The 22,044-nt window shown below is 37.4% G+C and overlaps 1 protein-coding gene across 1 annotated transcript; it reads right to left on the bottom strand.

Annotated features, from left to right (window-relative positions):
* Positions 1-3,523: 3,523 nt before the first annotated feature.
* On the bottom strand, positions 3,524-21,192 carry kpna3 (karyopherin subunit alpha 3). The gene is made up of 17 exons (XM_023337198.1): positions 20,996-21,192; positions 17,580-17,624; positions 13,857-13,946; positions 11,881-11,910; positions 11,692-11,744; positions 11,513-11,608; positions 10,524-10,609; positions 8,995-9,081; positions 8,748-8,917; positions 8,059-8,103; positions 7,827-7,958; positions 7,614-7,742; positions 7,228-7,332; positions 6,919-6,990; positions 6,484-6,646; positions 4,926-5,020; positions 3,524-4,835 (listed from the first exon to the last, which is right to left on the bottom strand). Exons 1-17 carry the CDS (start codon positions 21,062-21,064, stop codon positions 4,737-4,739), a joined length of 1,566 nt encoding a protein of 521 aa, XP_023192966.1. The 5' UTR covers positions 21,065-21,192; the 3' UTR covers positions 3,524-4,736.
* Between the last annotated feature and the right edge of the window lie 852 nt (positions 21,193-22,044).

The following is a 22,044-nucleotide window of genomic DNA, read 5'->3' as shown; positions in this document are numbered from 1 at the left end:
AGAGGAGGAATTAGATGGCCTCTCTGTGCACAACAGCTAAACAGATCAACAGTTCGTCTCCATGTTGTCACCCGAGAGAAACCGGCAGCATGACCTGCTGACGCTGACTGAGGTCATCAGCTAAGTGGTTGCCAAGCTACAAAAGTCTGTCACACTCTGCGGCTTTTCAACAGAGTATAAAAGGACTTTTCCTCTCTATTATTTATTTATGGAGTCGCTTCTCCCTAATTATAGTTCAACAATGTAATGCTCGCTTTGAGAATAAATCCAGTACGAGTCAAACATTCTGCTTTAGGAACGAATTTCCCCACTTCAAAATTTCTTTGCGCGTGTCTAGAAAGCAAAAAAATTGTCTTGCAACAGTACGCAGTCATTACATTTCTGAATTTGTGGATACCATTGAGTCCCCTAACTAAATTCCAGTTCTATCAACTGTCTACAGAAGTCATAATTGCCATACAGAAGACTTCAGACAGCGCAGCAGTCCAGCTGTGAGTTAGGTTTTATACTCGAAGCTTTGAAAATGTTACCACTGTGAAATGTGGTAGTGGCAGCATTAAGCTGTGGAAATGCTGGGGAGCAAGTCAGAGTTGATGGAACGATGAAGATAAAACTTAACCCTGGATAATATTCAAAACATGTTAGTGGAAGCAAAGGACTCAACACTGGGCCTTCCACTCAAATATTGACTCTAAAGATACTTACATAGCCACAGTGAAAGGCTTATATATATATGTATATATATATATATATATATATATATATAAATAAGACATTAACAAGTTTGTGGCATGGACTGAAAACTGATGTTTTTCCTTTCATCTGACTTGAGATATTTTAGAAAAGTGCAAAGCTGGTAGGCAAACTTTCAGCTGTAATTGCACTGAAAGGTGGTTTCAACAGACATTAGCTTAAAGTGGCCAAGTAGAAACACACACCACACTTTTCAGATGTTATTTTTGGGTAGAAATACTGTATTTCCCCTGTTAAAACACCATATTTTCCCAGACTTAATTTTCTTTATTAATCATGAAAGAACATGATGTGAAGCTTGGTTTCCGATCCACATGTTTGGTAAAGGGCATTGGTTTAATTTTTTTTTTTTAGCCAGTTAAGTAAACTAACAACTACAACTCTTAAACTATCAAATCTGGACTGAATTGCAAAAACACTTCAATAAACTTTTACAAATAAAAAAAAAATACAATTAGGAGTTTTAGTGATTTGGTCAATGTTTACAACAGACAAATTTAAAACCCACGAAGTCCAGCCTAAAACTTTGATCCGAGGGTAAATGCCATAATTTTTCCCCGTCAGTTGATTCTTCTGCTTCTTTACTCAAGTAGGGCCCTAAATCAATTTTCTCCTGTTTTTACTCATTTTTTGAAAAAGCGATTATACTTACCCACTATAAATTGGCAAAAAAAATAATTATTGGAACTTTTTTAAACATCAGTTTCATAGGTATTATAATACCAAATCAGAATTGCAAAAATAGACAAAAAATAATAATAGTTCTATATGAAATGAGGAATTTTTTTGTTTTTGTTTTAGACAATAGGATATTGAATGAAATTTAAAAAAAACAGTAATTTTTTTCCATGGTGCTTTTTCTTTTTTGCACACATACAGACCTGGAAAATGTTAAAAACCTACTCCATGCTTTCCACTGTGTAGGAATGCATGAGTTAATGTTGGTCTGTAAAATATTGATTTGTAATGTGAAATATATATATATATAAAATCTCAATATTTAACATGTGAATATAGGTCAGGAGGATTTAAGTCTCATTTTTTAAGTTGGTTATCTTATACATCGCGTTGTTTGGACCGACTCCACGGGAAACCTCTATTCAAAGTCTAAGGCTAAGTTAATGATTGCCTTCTTGGTCTTTATCTCCAACAGTTGGAAACCCTCTCTGTGGAAAACTTCTCACATTTTAGCCAACCCAAGAAAATCTCCTGGATGTGTGAAACAAACACTTGGAAGCTACAAGGAACAAACGGCTAGACAGCAAGTTTATTTTGGTTAGAATCAGAAACACAGACGACGTCCTGAGGGTGAGATAGGAAACCACGGTCTGTTGACTGAAATTATGGCAAACCGGTGAGGTTTGTGGAGTCAGGGAGGAAGGAATGGTGTCGTACATTGTTCAGTGGGTAAAAGATATGAAAGAAACAGTTGTTTTTGACAGCAAAGAGCAGCACTGACCATTCCTAATGGCAAACTGCAACAGTAGGGAGAAGACAAATTTACCCCCGTGTGAAGATTCTCCAGTTGCTCCGTTTGTTCAGAAAAATCTATTCGCAGTTGAAATAAAAAACAAAAAACAAAAGGCACAATGATTTCTCAACTCATTATTGTCTTTAATATGCACAAGAGTTGAAAGCATCAATGAGCCACCTTAAAGAGAAGAGTTCAATCTAAAATTTATAAAAAGATACAAACAATCAGAGGCCAAAACGCTGTCTGTTGCTTCTTTTTCTCCTATTATTTCACTTAAAACAGCTTTTTATTAGCAAGTAAAAATCTTGCAAACATAAGCTTGCATCCAATTTGGATACAAGACAACAAAATTGTAGATCTTTAAAGTGGCTCGGTCTAGTCTGCTAGTTCATGACTGTACACCCTCTCAATAGTTTTGTTCAGTAATATTAGCTAATCCCCCAAAAAAGGAAAAAAAAAAGTCCTGGCTGCTTTTAACAGCCCTACCAGATATTTAAAGTCCCCCACTGTGATCCAGTCGCTGCTCCGTACGCCCACCCCAATAATCTGAAAAGTTAGCAGCCAACCAGCGGATTCATCTACAAGACTGAGGTTCGGGGTCCGACTTAAATTTAGTCGCCTCGGCCCCGGATCTAAACACCAACTGGAACGTGGGACGGTACATTTTCAAAACAGCCGTCACCGCAATAAGAGGTGAAAACAAGACAAACCAAAAAACCCGGCCTACTCCAATTTATCAGCATGTCATCACAATACATTTGCAAGTCAAAAGAAAAAATAAAATAAAATAAAATATTGCTTCCAAAAAAACTAAACAAAAACCCTCCCCAGCCATGTGGGATAGTTATCAACCATCCAATGACCGTCAGCTGCAGCAGCTTTGTACAGGCTTTATGTAAATATATTCATATATTTGTTAGACGGTAAGGAGAGATACACATCACATGTTTTTTTGTTTTTTTTTTTTTTTTACAATTATTCAAATCGAGTGATGACATGTGACCTCTTAATCAAAAAGTACTTAAGTACTATAAAGATCAGGACCCGCACTCTGTATGAGGCTAGTCTTCAATGAGCATAGGTCCCTTTCTGCAGGCAGACGTCACCGTGCCTCAATTGTGTGCATAAGACTGGAGGAAAATAAAACTAATTAAAAAAAATAAAAATATTCCACAGATTATACCAGACCAGGCTGAAATGCGAAATTAATATCCGTTCAAAGTGAGAATTTCTTCTTTTTAAAAAAAAAAAAAAAAAAAAAAGGAAGCTAAAAATAACTTTATGGTTTGATTTCAGTTTGAAGGGTTTTTTTTTTTTTTTTTTTTTTTTCCAAACCCTGCCCCCATATCTGAGTTTTCACATTACAGGGGAGTCCAGAGGAAAACAGTTTGCAGGGCGGGGCAAATGGTACGGCTGATGCGTTCCCTCTTTTTGTAAGTCTCTGTGCCTTCATCGTCCGCCTGGTGACAGAAATTTACATATTTTGACAACCAAAAAAAAAAAAAAAAAAAACAGTTGCTGCTCTTCTGAATCTGTAGAGGGACATTAGCTGTTTGTGTCGAGAGAAAAAAAAATATGGCATTTTCTTCACATTTGATGAATTCCTTTAAAAGAGTCTAATATTTTGACAGAGGTCACACGAAAAAAAAACAACTTTGAAAACTGAGTCAGAAGTCCCGTCAGTCAGTTTGCCACGGATTCCTCTATTGTTTTTACCTTTGAGCCCTTTCACACCTCCACTTCCTGGGTGGGCGGAGCGGAGGGGGTCCGTGGTAATCATGGCTTAGCTCGGGGATTATCTCTTTAAAACGGGTGACAGAGGGGTGTGCCTGTTCATCAGGAAATATCGTGACCAAGGGTGTACAATTGTGTTTCTCTCTGTGTCTGTGTGTGTGTGTGTGTGTGTGTGTGTGTGTGTGTGCGCGTGCAGGGGGTGACGATCCAAGGGAGGGAAAGCACAAAATATAAAACCACAAACCAACAGCAGTATTTCTTCCCCAGATTTGATATGACGGCTTCTAACAGAAGAATGCACACAAATCCCAAGTGTCAGAAAGTGTGTATACATATATGTATTTCTATACATTTATATATAAATGTGAGAGTGTGTGCGCGCGGTTGGATCTGAAAATGTGCTTGTGTTTCTGTCGTGAAGACTTGACATTTGGCAATTTGGATCTTGCCAAGAAGGCTTTTTTTCCCCTCCTTCTGGTTTTACTTTTGAGTGATAGAAGCACTGGCAGCACTGACAGTTCTCCTCATGCAGGTTGCCAGCAGAACAACTAGTATGAAGAGTTGCACTAGAAGGAACTTAAAAAAAAAAAAAAAACAAGACAAAGAAAAAGCTCCCCACAGTGCAGAAGTGGCTGTGATTTAAATCCTTTAGTGGCGAGATTGGTGTTTTAAAATCCTTCTGTACCGGGTTGCCAGATTGTTGGGAGAGATGGATGAATGTCTGCGGTAATTACAGGACGCCCCTGCAACTAGTGGAACCAAACATCCTGGCTTTTTAGAAATTGAACTCCTTTGTTTGCATGTTGGATGCAGGGTCAAAGTTGAAGGTTCCTCCTTGAGTGGTTTCAGGGATCAAGCTAGGGTCTTCATCAATCTGAAAACAACAGATATCGCCAAACTGATTTTAGAGCCAACACAAAAAGGAGAAAAACAAAAAAAGGCAAATTGGTGATGGAGAACTTACATCGTCTCCTGAAAAGTACTGATCAATGATCTCAAAGGCTAATTTGTAGATATCTTCATTCTCATGTTGCTGCAAGTTTTCTATTTTCTCCAAACCTTAAAAAGAAGGACAGCAACATTTCAACAGGAGGCCAAGCAAAACATTTATTCTGTTGCCAAAACTGAATATGCTTTGTAGAATTCCCTTTCACACACTAAAAAATCAATTACAATTGCTTCTAAGCACAGATAGAAAACTAATAGAGGTCAGATGCTTTATAAGTCTAAAAAAAAATGCTGATTTTTAAAAGTCAGCGTTTATTTTTCATGTGAAGAGCTGGCACATTTTTAGATCAGCTTCATTATTTAGTCGATCCAACTAATTTGGGCTTTCCGTATGTCATTTGGTAGCTATTGCAAAGTATTTTCCACCCTGTGGAATGAAGTTTACACTAATAGGCTGTAAACTTCAACAGCAGCTTCCTTACTCAGGTGATCTGCTCATCATTAAATTTTAATCACATCCAAGGCAAAGAACAAAGTCAGAACTGAGCTGCATTATCGTAGCAGTTCAGCAAGCCAAGCTGCATGACAACAGCCAGCAGGAGAATGATGCAAGTTTATGAAAGACTTGTTAAGAGTCAAATATAACTAACTCAGTACAACAAAAAATCTGTTGGGAGAAAATACCAAATCAATCTGATACTGCAATATGGGGAATTAAGCCTGTTGCAAAAAGCACTAAATCAATCATGTACTTCTTGTTCTACCTATTTGGCCCTAACAATTTTTATGTGAAGGGCAATTTTGTTTACAGAGACTTTATAATCCATTATATTCATGGTTTTGATTGTATTTGGTTTTTAATTCCATTTTATTTATTGTTGTTGGTCATTTGTTTTATTTTATTATGGATATTTAAAATATATTCCTGTTCCAGTGTTCTTTAGAAATGTTTTAGTTTATTGATCTTTGAGAGGATGTATTTGCATTATGATGTGATTATCAATACATTACTTTGAAATGATCTCAATACAACAATATGATTGTTTATCGCAATAGTTTTTAGGACAGTTTATAATCATGACAGGCCTACGTGAAAGAAAAGGCAATATATATATATATATATATAGTTTTATAAACTAATATGTCATGTTTAGTTTTCTACAAGTTTAACCATTTTGTTGTTAAAAATAAAATGTACCCTCCTAAAACAAGTTGCAACCCACATACCTCTGATGACATCACAAAAGGCATGAAGGCAGCAGAGCTCAATGACATCTATTTACATTTTTCTTTTTTTCCCCCCATTCATGTTTTACAAATTTCTTCTTCACAAGAGTACATTTGAATTCTGTTCATTAGGTTTTCTAACATGCTCTGATCACATCATCATTGTGCTTCTTGTGATCTCAATCCAAAATCAAACCTTTTTTAAAAATACTTTGCATTTAGCAAAATCCTCTAGTGGAAATCCATATTTATTATTTTACAATTAGCTAAGAATGTCTATTCTTCACATCTCTGTCCTAACAGGGCCATTCCTAATGTTAACCAAAACGAAGTGAATGAACACAGACCTCCACACTCCTCTATGATTTCAGCAATGGTGCTGGCTTCGTCTCCAGCCATGATGAGGATGTTCTTGAGGCCGTCCAGGACAACCTGCACCACCTGAGAGTCCTTCACTGACAGCAGGTTACAGAAGGGAGGGATGACATTCTGCTCCACTAAGAACTCCACCTACACAAACCCATACATACACACCACATTCATACTTTATTGCAACACAGGTACACAGTTACAAGTCTGGAAAACAAGCTTACTCAACGTTCACAGTGATATTTAAAGAACAAAATATTTCCAAGATGCATCCGTCAAATGAGACTTCTTTATGTTCTGGTAAAGATTTACTACTGAGGTCAATACCTTAACAGGTAAATTCACAAATTAAAGCAACTTAAATCTAAGGAAAGTGAATTATGAAAGATTTCTACGTCAAAAGTCAGACTCACCTGGTCTTTCCTTCCACTGATGGTGAGGTTGCTGATAGCCCATGCTGCTTCCTTCTGAGTGCCAAAGTCACCCTGTGGAGAGCCAGTCTGTTAGCAAAAAGTCCTACCACAGCATACGGTTAGGGCAGACATTAAATCTAGGTGATCATTTCATTCTAAGAGCATGTTTCTAAAAAATACAAAATAAAAACAACAAGCAAAAACATCAGATTAGCGCTGAAACAATATATTTTTCCAAACCGGATTTGTTGCAACCATGAGAAAGAACTAAAGCTTAAATGTCCAGCAGCTCCTCTAATGTGCACAAACCTTGGCCAGTTGGTGGATGATCATAGGAATTAGCCCGGCCTCGATAACTGCCTGGACCTGCTGCTGGTTCCCAGCTGTGATGTTGGACAAGAACCAGACAGCTTCCTGTAAACAAACCAATCACAAATGGTCAAAACTATCCCCCAAAAAACTCACCGCAGAAAAAACACTTTCAATAACAACCACTCCTGGACTTAAAACCAACTCCTTTAATCCTTTACATTATTATCAGAGTTTAAATGGCTACATTACTCTCGTTAAATGCTACGGCTGGGTTTTGATTAGTATATTTTTACACCATCATGACAATGCGTTAATGTTTATAAATGTATATAAGTTTACGGACATTTTTAACAGAACAAAAAGCACCATTTAGTTTGCGATACCTTGTTAATCTTTTCTTTAGGATGGGTGAGCAGATTGGGGAAGTGTGAGAGAACGTCGCAGTTAAGAACCACCTGGGTCTGCTCATCTGTTCCTGTCACAATGTTCCCAACTGCCCTCAGAGCTGCAGTCTGGAGTTTGAAGACAAGAGAACAAAAACAATTTACTTAATTATAGAGACAAACAACATTCAGCTCAGCAGAACAATGTCTTACCTGAACTTTCACCTCCTGATGGCTGAGGAGAGGCACAAGAAATGGAACAACTCCAGAATCAATGACCATCTGGATTTGTTCGTTTCCTCCGTCCGTCAGATAAGACAGAGCCCACACTGTGTCTACGAGTATCTAAACGCAATGAGGTGAACAATGATTGCACAATTTTAAAACACACAAAGTCTAAAACCGGCATGGGTAAAAAAAAAATGTTATTCAGTTCGATGCTTACATTTATATCAGTGTGATATATTAGCACACAGAGAGCAGGCAAAATCTGTGAAAAGGAAAAGGAAAAGTTAGATTTGGGACATAAACAGCTTTGTTGGTACAGAACTAAAAAACGTCACAACAGAACTGGGTAACCATGCTAGCATGAGGCTGGCAGGTCAGCAAACTAGTCTGCATTAAAATCTGCAGCACAGTGATACAAGTGTATGGAAAACTGTATCTGGGATTTCTTTTCACCAGAAAATCTGATATTGCTACATTTGTTTTCTTTCTTTCTATTTTTAAATCAAAAGTAAATCTACACTCCTACAACAAGCTACCATGTGCGCCTCGCTCTGATGACATCACATAAGGCAACTGGTAACAGCTTGTTAAGTGCATCCATTTGTTTTTGTCTTGTTGATTTTCTGTATTTTGTTACATCAAATTCCTCCCTCAAAGAGTGTCTACTGGGATTCTGTTTCCTAATGCCAGCTGATCACTGCCATCCACAGAGCTGAATTATAGCAGCTTTTTTAACGTGCTTTGTACAAATGGTGAGAGTGAAATCTTGCTGTGGAAAGGAAGGTACCAAACTTGAATAATCACAGTTTTACACTCCATCCTCCTTCTGTAGTAATTATGAGAACAGAAAATTCCCTGGAAAAGTTGAACACACTAATGGACGAATTGCTCTCCGGGCACACCCACCTCTTGCACCGTCTCCATGGGCGGAGGCGGATCCTTGTTGCGGCAGAGGTTAACGATGACCCAGGTGACATTGCGGAGGAAGGTGATGGGGATAGATGGGTTGATGAAAGAAAGCAGAGGCTTCACTACGCCCAGGGAGATGACATAATCCCTGCACTGTGGACCGTCGCCTGAGCAAGAAGTGACGAACATCTCAGCTCGGGCTGTTGCTTGCTCATGGACACTTGTGTCAGTGGGCCACACTCACCTATGATGTTTCCTAAAGCCCATACGGCCTGTTCACAGACGTTCTGGTGAGGAGAGTGTAGCAGCCGCAGGAACAAGGGCACTGCATCTGGATACGCAAACATCAACAAATCAAAATTCTGCCCGAGGTGACTCCACAGAAAAGCTTGTTTCCCAGAACACTTGAAGCCAAAATAAACATAAATCTACTGTGGCAACCCGGGGCCCCAAACATCCCTTGGAAACTGAAGCGGAGGCGACAACAAAACAACCTTCATAAATAATTTACTGGCCGTGTTCTTAATGATAAAAGCAACGCTTGGGGTACACACACACCTCCTCTGGGTCAAGGCCTGAGTGTCTGCCTCTGCCTTGTAAACTTTGGCACAGACAAAACACTTTCAAATTATCTTACATGTCTGCAACACCGATAAGCACCATTTAAATTAAACGCTCTACTTGGTTCATTTGCATAAACAAAAAAATCAGAATTTTGGAAATTCCAGTTAATTTGGGACACATTTAAATCAAAATCTGACCAATAATTTTTTAGACTTGAGTTGGGGTTTTTTCACACTTAATCTGTTCAAAAAGCAAAGAACGAACAAATTCACATGATAAATAGCATTACTCTCTTCTTGGTAAATATGACGGTCTCACACATGCAGTCCAGACATGAAGCATCAGATTGTATTGCATGTTGGGAAATTTATCGTCATTAGAATTTTATTCTAAACAATATCAATAAGAGAATAACTTCTTGGACTGCAGTAATAAAGAGGTAATAAACCATAAAAGCAATCATTATCTTTATACTTTCAATGTATTTGTTGATGCTTGTTTACTACAATAAACAGTTTATCGCATGATAAATTAAAATGAACTTTATAAATTCTGATGATTAAATGTAGTAATCCATTTTATTTATGTTTTGGTTGTGTTTGGTTTTTATTCCTGTTATATTTATAGTTTGAGGTTGTTGTGTTTTATTTTGGATATTTGAAATATGTTTAATTCCATTGTGAAGTGTTTATTACAAAATTTCAGTTTATCAGTCTGTGAAAGGATGAACTTGAACTATTAGGCCATTATCAATATGTTACTTGAAAATGATCTCAAAACAACAATGTTATTGTTTATCGCAATAACTTCTGGGACGATTCTTCCAGTAAAATGTTATTGTGGCATTAAGATCCTCTGACAAAAGTTGCTCTATCAGCTGTAGGCAGATGCAGTATTTTCAGTGAAAATATGCAGAAAGAGAGGAACTAATGAGTCTCTCATTATGACATTCACCATTATTATCACACTTTGCATGTATTCCTAAAGTGCATTTTCTAACTTCAAGCAAAAGCTTCAGTCGGATTCACCTTCTCTGTCCCACTAGCGAGTCAATTTGTCTATTTTGAAACGCGACCAATTTTCTAAACTTAAAAAAATAAATAAATAAATAAAAAAATACAAAAATGCTAGCTCCTCAGACTGCAGACAGTACATAAACACAGACTGACGGGGTAACACCGGGGAAGACAGAATGCCGGGTCAACATACTTGATTTAACCACAGCCTGAGTCTGTGCTGATGTCCCAGAGGCGATGTTGGTCAGAGCCCAAGCTGCCTCGAACTGAAGTGAAGGACTGTGGGATTAAGAGCACATTTAAATCAGTTAATAATAAGCAACACGTTTGCTTATCATTAAAAAAAAATCAACTGGCCCCATTTATAATCGACATTTACCTTGTTAGTAAAATATTAAATGCAAATAGACTTAGAGTTCAGACTCCTTAGCAGAATAAGGTTGAGTTTATGATAGAGGACTATAATTAATTGTTTTTCAGAAAAACTGATGCAACACAAGAAAATAAATCAACATATTGTGGTCAAGTGATTAATCCATCTGCCACAATAAATAGTTAACTGGCTCCAATAATTATCTGGAATCTCTGAGGGTTTGATTTACTCCTCCTCAGCACAGATGTCAAATAAACAACATCGCTTTGGCATGACGAGCTTTCTGTTAGTTAGTAGTGAGAATTCAGAGACCCAATTTAAAGACCTTTAAATTACTTTCGTTTTATTTTTAAATGGCTATAGATGTCATTTAAGCACACCTTCTTCTCATAACAGTTAAAACTAGATATTCTTTTACAGAGTATTAATGCATTATAAATAGGTTTCACAGTCTAGCTATTGTTTGATTCCACTATAAACTTCTATACCGCTTCTTCCTTAAGGATCTTACAACCAAGCTATTCAATCTGTCCCCTGACTGAGCACAAGGTCCTGGGAATTGGGGAACTCTTAGAGACAGGAATGTCGATATATTTGGCTTGGCCTGAGCTGAGAGAGCCAGCCAGCTGCCCTGCATGCCTCCACACACACTCTCACGTGTGGTCACAGTGGGGAACAACAAGCCCAGTGCACTGTTGCAACAAAAACCTGCTACAGTAGCATCAGATTTTGAAAAGGATACAGAAATATGTCTTTTTATTTATTTTAATAAATGATGTGTTGCATAAAAGATATCTGAACAGACTTACTTGTCATCCCTTTCCAGGCATTTGACTAAAATGGGCAGGATCCCAGACTTTATCAAGTCATCAATAGGAGGGTTTCTATCACTGGAGAGAAGTTTTCTGACAAACCAAAACATCAGGATTATTATTAATAAAAACCCATGTCATTTTAGCATACACTCTTTGGTTTTAGAGCAACTTACCGGGCTGCTTGCACTGCACTGAGCTGTATAACAGCATTGTCACTGGTTGCGTTCTGTGTTTAAAAAGAAAAACAGGATTATATGATATAATATAGAATCAATGACCAGAATCAATGTTGCACAGATTTTGTGCAACATGCAGAATATTTAGGACAGATTTAACAATCATAGGATAAATTTAATTCCTACCTGTAAGATTGCATCAAGTGTAACATTTTGCTGCAAAACGAGAAGAATAGGGTTATTAGAAATCTAGTCCATGTTATTTTATATGTGTTGCAACCATCAGTTGCAATAAATCCACATTTTTTCTACCACTGAAAGACTCTCCAACGGGCTGAATAAATTACTGGTTTGCAAAATCTGACATCTTGATATTAGGAGTATAATGCTGTGAGGATATAGTTGCAAAATATTGTGCAGTTCTACTAGAATATTTCAAAATGGAAAATGTTTTACCAATTCTGTCTAGTATGCAGAACTTAAACTGGTCTCTATTCATTTGAAGAGCAAAAACAACTTTGAAACAGAACAATTCGCAAACAAAGTCCATCTTTTTTAAAAACCACAATAAACTGCATTTGTACATTGTTTTTCCTCAAGTTACACAATTTTATGACTGAAATTTCCGCAAATATGATCTTGTTAATATTTATTTCTTTACACCAATCTCTGGCGTTTCAGACCATAATACTCCACTGGGGTTTTTCTGGCAAAGGGGTAATGATTAAAAAATAAACAAATAAAAGCTAGAAAAGTAGTCTGAAGGACCTCACTCTCATGTAAATGTATAGGAGTAGCAAAGACTTGAGTACCATTTGATTACGTATGAAGAGATTTTTGTGAGCCCAGCAACAACAAAAGCTCCACATAGTAACATAAGGAATAATAATAATTATAAATAATTGGGGACATAATTTGTGCAATTTCCATAGTAATAATGATAGTACATTTTTAAATGAGCCAATCATATGTGAAATTGTATGCAGCTTCAACCACTGCAAGATTAGGGCAGGTGAGATGATATTAAAAATACAAAAGATTTGAATATTTCAACCATCTCCCAAAGTAGTTTCTGACCATCAACAATTTTATTTTTATTTGATCCGTCTTTAGTTTCATTAACTAGTTTTGAATATTGTTGTATAATAGTGTTGGACACTTTTAAAGGAAAACAAAACAAAACACAGTTTGTGTTGAGCTTTACATGCCTAAACCCAGCGTACTGGAAGTCTTACACATGTCAACACAGCTGATGTTCATTGCATTTGAAACAAACTGGTAAGACTGGAAGACAAAATTTATTCAAATCTGTTCAGTGACATTTTGTTGGTATAAATTATATTTATACATCAGAACGTGATTAAACAGCAATTGCTTTTTTATGTAAAAGATAAAGAATTTATCTTTTTCCAGTTGTTTTCACATGTGATGAATTTTAAACAAAAGATACAGTCTCTAGAATCAAACTCCTCTCATGCGTTTCTTGCCTGGGTCTTCACAGATAAAGAGTGTGTGTCAACATATGATAGGTTTCTCTAGTCTCACCCAGACACACACACAGGCTGCCGCCTGAGGCTGCAGTGCTGGATCTTAAGTACGTGGGTGTTTACTGCTGCCTGACCCTGGTGTTGTTTTGCCCATCAAGCATGTAATACAGCACAGCTTCAACTATGAAGCACCATTCAATTCAGTTCATTTTTTCCCCAACAAGACAAAAACACAGTTATGACTCAAATATTGCAGTTTCACCATCAAAATAAATTACAGGCTCCCAGTGAGACACATTTCTGTGTCAAAACAAACAGGATGTTTCGTGGTGAGAAACTCAACATCCTCGCATCATAATCTGAGTTCACACAATCATCACAACTTTGAAAATATCCTCACCACATCAGCACTGGGTTAGAATTTCTTCATAAATGCCTTTAAGCAGATCTGATTACCCTGTCTTCTGAATAATGGCCAGCTCTATACAACGCATTTGATTTTGAGGCGGTAAATGTTTTACAGCATAATTGTCTTTTTCCCAGAACTTCATGGCTTCTTATTATTATTTTTAAAGCTATTGAAATATGCGCAAAAGCTGTTTGTTTTATTTTGTTTCCCTATGACCTGTTATCTTAACAACCCGGTCTCTCAGTCCAACATACTCCCACACTTACCCCTTTAAAGTCTGAATCCACATCAGAGTCCTCCAGACTCTCCTCCTGTGGGACATTTCTCTTCTTCAGTAAATGTTCGTCTCGTTTATTCTGACCAAAGGAGAAAACACAGGAGGGCAGCGAGGAGTGTTAATATATTCATGAATGTTTAAACAACCACAAGACACAGTCTAATATCTTAGACTGTGTCTAAAACCCAGATAAATACTTTAACTGCAGCCTCGCTTGAAAGCCAAGTGGTCAGTTTGAAAGAGAAGGTTAAAAAAGCCTGCACAAATTAATCTTTGCTAGACACTGAATCCCGAGTCTAAATCCCAACATGCTGCAACTCCGACGAGCTCATATTCACACAGCATGCGTCTGCAAGGCATGTGAGTCAGTGGTAGGAGGAGATTCCCTTGCCCTACATTCCTGTGCATCATGCTGACGTGCGTCACTGATGACTAATCAGCTAGTGCAGTGCTTCTTGTTGCTCTGATCCGGCTAAAAAGGAATGTGCTAGACTCAGAACCGCTTTAGTACTTCACATAGAAAACGTTCAGTACTGTTACTTCAGCCAGTATTCCTGACGGCTGAGTTGCTCTCAGCAAAAGCTTAAACATAACCTAACGGTTGAATCTCTTCAACCGTTAGGTTAAAGGATTCGAATGATGTTTAAATGCTGATCAGAAAACTAAGTGGGAACAAATTTCTGCCAGACATCAGATGTTTTTATTTAAAAAGTTGAATTTTTTTCTAGAAAAAAAAAAGATGAGGATGATCTCATTTACATTTTCTAAATCTAAATACTTTTAGGAAATGTAATCCTGCTTGGGAGTAAGCACTCCACATACTGTAGATCAGCCTTGATACCACAGTAGTTATACGTTTCTTGGGGACAGTTATTGTGGTCGCACAACATTAAGATAAATCAAGAATGGGAGGATGGTAAGAAGAAAATCTGAGAAATAAATTTCTGGATGCCAAAACTTTTGGCCAGAGCAAAAATACTCTGTTATAAACACAATTAGCTTAACATAAAAGAGCAATGTCAGCAATTACTTTACATTTACAGGATTTTAGGTTATTATTTCTCCTTATATTTGTTCAGACTGGAGCACTTTGATAAATTAAAGGATAAATTAAAGCCTGAAATTTTGGAACAGACATCCTGACAACTAATCTCTGGACCAAGGTGACTTGACATGTTTTATGGAAAACATTACTACATTTTTGTTCTGTTTGGCTAGTGTCTAAATGCTGAATAGTTCAAAAACTAAGAAAAAACAGTAAAATAAACTCTAGATAGCCAGTCATAACATATATGTGACAACTCTGATAACCAAGGAATTACTAAAGATTACCCAAAAGCTAAAATTTTATAGATGCAGCTCTAGGTTTTTCTTGTTTTAACAGCACAGACTTCCTCACAAATTCTCACCCCAGAAACACTGCAGCTGTGAAAAATCACCCCTATGCATGTGTGTGACACCTCAGTAATGCCAAAGCACAATGGCAAGAAAACCTTTGTTCACTCTGTTCATAAAGTCATTCTTTATATTTACAATAAAAGAAAAACTTGAGATACACAGAAGAAAAAAACACAGCTGGTGATGATAATCAGTCTATTATAATCTGAATAGGGCCTGATGAGTGACCAGGCGGTCAGAAACTAAAAAAGAAAAATCAGATTTTTTCCGGTGTTTTGTCCCAAGTGCTACCAAACCATGCTAAATACAACACTGTTCGGTGAGGAAGTAGTTACAGCTGGAAGAAGATTTTGACTGAGGCGTTGTATTTGGAGTTGCAATCGAATACACGCCCCTGGCCCTGTCATGTTAGTGCTTAGGCTCTCAATAAAAAAAGGCTGCCTTTGCTTATAAAATGTACTACACATATTTTTTATCTTGAAGTATTCTTCATTACAGAACATAAATGGTGTAAGCTCTACAACTGTATTTAAATATGTATTCAATTTCAGTTTTTGATTGATGCTAGGAAGTGATTTTCAATTATTTTTTATTTTAAAATGCATTTCTTTTATCCAATGCTTTGAATTTCATAAAATATTCAATTAGATTTTAAGCATTGTTAAAAGTCTTTGTTTTCCTTCTTTTTATGTCTAGTAAAGCACACAAGATTGAACGGTGTATGAATGAATTTCTTGCTTTAATCTTTTCTTAGAAACAACTAGAGTCTAAAAAAGGGAATAGAAAATTGAAACAAAAGTTTTGAGGGACCAATATCTTAAAATATACCTGTAACTATTTAGTTCGCTCATAAATTTAGGCAGTAGGGGTACGGATACCTCACACATGTGCCTCATGTTTCTAAAAGATTTCTGTTGATTTGGCAGCACAAAGATCTATTAAACCAATCATGTAATAATTTAGATGTAGTGTTTACTAATAAAAATAATTTATCACTACTTGTTTAAGTGCTAAATGTGTGCAACTTCTTAAATACAACCTTGTTAATTGTAATTAGTCTTTTTTCTACTGTTGTAGATTAAATTTTAATTAGTCTCAGTATGAAAATAAAATGGAAACAATGTATGGAAATTATCCTGTATGATAAGAGTCAATAAATCGCCCAAAGTTCCTCCAATTATGATCCTGACCTATACAGAGGCTGTGCTAAACAAATCCTGACAGTGTCAAGAAAATAAAGACAGTATAACTATAACAAAAGCATTGAAAGGCAGCTTATTTATGACGGTGTTAACTTTTGCTGTGAATGTTTTGTAGTCTGTGTACGGTTGCCAGTCACGGCCAGGATTCTCCTGCAAAATAGAGTTTTAATCTCAATGGGGCTTCCCTGGTGAAATAAAGGTTAAATTAAAAAATTAAAATAAAACATCCCTTGTAAAAATAGATTTCTCAGACAATAGCTCAGAAATGCAACTGACCCAAGATAAGATCACTTTGAAGGGGTAAAAGCTATAACAACTATGAGCCTTCACAGTTGTTAGTCTTTCAGCCAGACTACGCTCCACGAAGACGAAACAAACAAATAAACTCCACAAAATTCTTCACATTAATCTTGTGTTAAAGAACCTCAGCCATTTTTTTAAACTGGGGATAGAACTACATGAAGAACACTTGATCAAAATGCAACACTACATGGAAAAAAATTTACCATCTTCTACCTTCGTATGCATCAACTCTTGCACTGAAAACCTGGACCTATTTAATCACAAGCCGAAGGTGGGCTAATGGAGGCAAACAACCAATCAAAATGTACACAGTACCATGTTTACAACCTCCATTCAGGGTTTCCCTCAATATATTATAAGCCTGGTGGGTCACCAGGCTTTACTTGTCCCCCCACCAGGCTCAGCATCTTTTGATTATTTTAAATGAAGTTTTTTATACACCAATAACACTGATATTAAGACAGACTAAGCTAGGTTTACAGTTGATGCATTGAACTGGGCTCAAAGGGGTGCGCATCAATTGCGCCGTCCATGCAACTGCCCATTGGCCTCACACTATTACTTCAAAATTACGGTACCAACTAATGAACCTCCAAATCTTTGTAAATTTTAACATCTTTTTAAACACACAAACACGGTGGGTCGCTGGTGGACTGCCCTGCCACTGCCTGCTTTCATAGAACCAAGAAACAGCCAGCTAAAGCACAGGTTATGGTTAAAAACTGAAACTGCTTTGATGGAAAAATCTTGTTTGGTTCTCAGATTAGTCTAAAATAGTATTAAAGTGTTTAGTATATGTCATTTCTCACCTTTCTCAACTCAACCGTCACCTCATTTCGATGTCTTCTCATAGTCTGTAATAGAGGAAAATTGGGAATTAGAAGCTATTTTATTAACAAACATTAACTGCAAAGGTAAAATACACACTGGAAGGTTTACACACTTTTCAAAGTAATACAGTACATAGGTTATGATCAAAATATATAAGCAAAAGAAAAGTTAAACCATTTTCTTCTCATTAGATGACAGAAACATTTCAATGTTCAGGGACAGAATCATGTCAGACAAAAACATGGAAGGCAAGACATCTGTAAATCAACCGAAACCCAACCCAACTGATGAAAGACAGTTTAAGGGTTCAGCTAATTGCTGCATTTGTATGTCTGCTTGGGTTCCAGATCATCCATTGGAGTTGGAAATGGTCTATGATCTTGTGACTGTTTAAAAAGGTTCGTGTTGCCTTCCTAAATAGACTCTTACGTAATTTGGGCCAGTCGAAACTCAGGAGGCAGGGGATAAGAGAGGCATATCCCAACCACTGCAAACCAATGGCAATGCTAGTACATGGATCCAAATCAGAAATTATTACTGTACAGTGAGCATGTAATGGTCTAATCTGAACATTAACTAGTACAAATAATTTGTAAACTTAAATGTATTAATATCTAAATATGTGAAGTGTATAACTATTTGCTCACATTTCTACTGCTGGTATTACAATAAACTCACAACAAGAACTGTATTTTAAATATATTGGGAAAATAAGTCATGGCTTTCACAGTATGTTTGGCATTACTCTTGCAATTCAATAAAGTTGCCTGAGATGACACCAAATCTATGACAGACCAAAATAAACCCTTTTCCTATGCTGTAGCCCGAGTCATCCATGTTCAAAAACTCAATTTCATGCTAAGATTCTAAGAAGGCCTGGGTCAGACATCCCAGATGCCTTGAATAGCATCAGGAATGCACTTGGCAGACACTACATCGTGGTAGCCACGTGCTTCTCAACCAGACTCCTGGTTTCAAAACAACTACCAACATGAGAAGTTGAGCTGTGTTTTGGAAAGTTTACAGTGAAACTCAAATCGCCACCACAGTAGATTTTGAAGAACCATTTTCAGACATACCTTTGTTTGGGGATTATCTCAGGATTAACATTAAACCAGAATGACCAAGCATAAGCATGTTTTTGTTTGGCAAGCCCATGACTGATAGATATGCCATCTGAGAAATTGCTTAAATATCATGCATAAGTAGAATAAGTCTAAATATTTGCAATTCTTTATCCCAGATTTAAAAAGTTTTCACACATTGCAAGGAGTATTTCTTCCCCAAAGAAAATTTAACACTGACTATAAAGAATTTGGATGCTGAATAAAATTTAGAGCTGTAGGATCTCACAAATGTTTTTATTTAAAGCTGACAGAAGAAAATAAAAAGCCTGTTCTGCTTCGTGTCACATTAGCAAACACTGTTGACTGCACTGCACTCAAGTTCCACTCTAGTACACTTCCATGTGTTTTATTATTGCCAAATAATAATAATTTAAAAAATCTATTCAGTTTTCTCGAATGAGGCTACATTGTTTCTCTGCAGATATACAGAATACAACTCAATACATCTGAAGCAGAACTTTGATACAAAACAAAAGAATAAATAGGGCAAAGCAAGAAAAATACTAGTAATGGACTTGATGTTTGTTACCATTATGAACTGCAAAGTCCCAAGTCGTAATTACAACAAAAAGAAAGTGTGAACTGAAGTCAGAAGTTTGACTGGGAAAGTCAGAGGTGTGCAAGCAGACATGAGTTCAGCATCCAATATGGCTGCCACACATATGAAACTGTGCAAGTTGCAGATGTAAACTATACTTTATGAATATTATCTCAAACCAAAGGCTCCCATAGGATTGTACTATCAGAATTTGTCAACATGTTCTCTTTGTAGTCAAACACATAAAATGTAAGAAATGACATTATCAGCTTGTATTGCTAGTAGTAGTGAACTCCACAGCAATTAGCAAATCCCACTGGTTTCCCACAAGTTTGAACAAGTTCATTCCTAGATCTGAGCTTCAACTTCCAAGACAAATCAAATGCACCCATACTCAAAAGGATCTTGATGAGTTGCTTTAGGCCTTATGTGATGTTACTAGACGAATCTGTACTTGGAAGTATGCTTTAGGGAGGCTAGACTTTTACATTGAGTAATAACCATTTGAAACCAAAACAACTAGAAAAATAAGTCTGTTTTTCGTATTTATGTAGGTCAGTGGTTGTCAATGCTGATCCTCGGGGGCTACTGTCCTCCATGTTTTAGAAGTGTCTCTGCTCATACACACCTGATTAGAAATGGTACTGCAGAAATCTGCTAGTCAACTAGCTCTAGGCCTTGAGAACCAGCAAAGGTGACTAACTAACCAAGTATGGCCAATTCAACAGAAAAACCTGTTTAGTAGTTTAAAATCACAGGTTGTATTTGTCTGAATGGCTTATGGCATATTCACCGAATAAAGTCACTCATTTAAATTTAGACATGCCGGCTAAATTATGCGCTTGCTAATGCAGATTTGCAAACAGGGTACAAGCCAAAAGCTCGTTGTTTTCAAAAATAGGTCCACTTACTCTACTTCTGTAATCTGCATGTTTGGCGCATTATCGTTCAAGCATGTAAAATTTCAATGCTGGCTTCCACCAACACTGCTAGCTTAAGTTAATATCGTCTGTGTTGCTTATTTGCTCAAAAGTAAAGCTCTCTTAAGAACTAGCAACTGTTTTTACCTATATGGAAAACTGTAAGGTCAAAACATCGTTCTCATTCAGCTAAGCGTTTGGTGACTTAGCTTGGTTTAGCTGCCTCACGACGTTAGCTAGCTACCAAGAAGGGGTGGGTATGGTGACTGTGGGCAAGTCGTATAAATTACTATAAAATATTATTTCCTAGATAATAACGTTGTGGTGTGACCTTAGGGTCTTTTTCTCAGAGTCAATAAGCGCGATTTGGCTGTAAAACACCAGAAACGACACGGCTGTGAAGCCGGGCAGGCCCAGCCTCGCTTGTGACCCGGTGTCCATCCATCCAGCACAGCAAGCTAACATGACAGCTACACCGCTTGTCCTCAAATCTAACAGCGGACCAACCGCCGCGTAGCTTCCTGCTGAAAAACAGTCGTCGCTAAGGTTCAGTGAATTTGTCGACCGCCATAGCATTCGTATTTACAAGCTCAAATATCTGTATCGTGTTTTAGTAGGACATCTGATGGCGAACTCCTTATGGTAGCTGAAATTAGCTAGCTAGCTAGCTAGGTAGGTAGGTAGCCGACTGGTAGGCAGGCAGCTTCAGTTGGGGCCAGACTGTCTAACGAGGCCCGCAGACAGTCATTTATTGCGCTGAAACATACTCAGTAAAGATCACTAATACTTGTATTCCCGAGTGAACTCACCTCGACATCGCGCCCCTTGTTTTTAAAGCTCTTGATGCGGTGGTTTTCCAAGCCGGCGTTGTCTGCCATGGCTATGTGGGGTGTAGCTCTGACTCCGGCTTACTGTATCTGCTCCGTCAAAGGCACGGCAGCTCCTCTGCTGCTGCTGCTGCTGCTGCTGGTGCTTCCAAAGGAGGGGGAGGTAACAGATCGCAGAGTGAGGGGAGGAGTTCCTCCTGCCCGCTGGGCTGCCCTCGTTTCCACTGTTTCACAAAAGCAGGAGCTACTAAATTCACCTGAAAGCAAGACTGTAGCAGACTTTGAAAGGGAATCCTTCGGATATGTGGACGTAGCCTGCAGGTGCAGCTCACTAAATGAGAATATAATCGAAAAGTTAATTTATTTCAGGAGTTTAATTTAAAAAAGTTAAACATGCATTGAGAGACGAATTTCAGCCACTCTCTTTATTTGAATGACTATGGCTTACAGCTAACAAGAATCGCTAAGAAAATTACATACCAAGGACAAATTAAAAACGTGAAATAGAAATTTTATTTCCATGTTGTGATCCTCGCGATCCTGACGAAGATGGCTGACTCATCGGTTTTAATTAAACTCAGTTCAGTTCAAAGATACTTCAGTTATCCCCGAGGAAAAGTAAATGTAGTACCTCATCTCATCCAAGTATTTTCAAAGAGTTTGTTAGTGATGAAGAAGGCAGGTATGGATCTCCGGAAGCTGTCAGTCTTGCAGGGAATCTTAAGAAGCCTCTGACTGAAGACTCTGTTGCTGATTGAGTCATGCTTATACCCTAATTTCCAGGCAGCAGAGACAATATGCCACAGCAGCATATCCTGGATGATGGTTGGCAAGCACTGCTAATCCACCTCATTTGTTTTTGACACTCCTCTTTAAATCTCTGTCTGATCATATCAGAAACCCTCCACAACAAAGGTAAGTCACAAAGTTTCTTATTAATAGAAAATTAAATACAATTTTTTAGAATGGAAAAATCACAGAGGTGCAATAACAGTGGAGAAACTCTTAAATCAATACTTTGTTGAAACATT

This window comes from Xiphophorus maculatus, chromosome 7 (assembly GCF_002775205.1).
Source record: "Xiphophorus maculatus strain JP 163 A chromosome 7, X_maculatus-5.0-male, whole genome shotgun sequence".
In the NCBI taxonomy this organism is placed as follows: Eukaryota; Metazoa; Chordata; class Actinopteri; order Cyprinodontiformes; family Poeciliidae; genus Xiphophorus; species Xiphophorus maculatus.
Note: the sequence above shows the minus strand (reverse complement) of the source record. Positions and strands in the feature narration are given on the sequence as shown.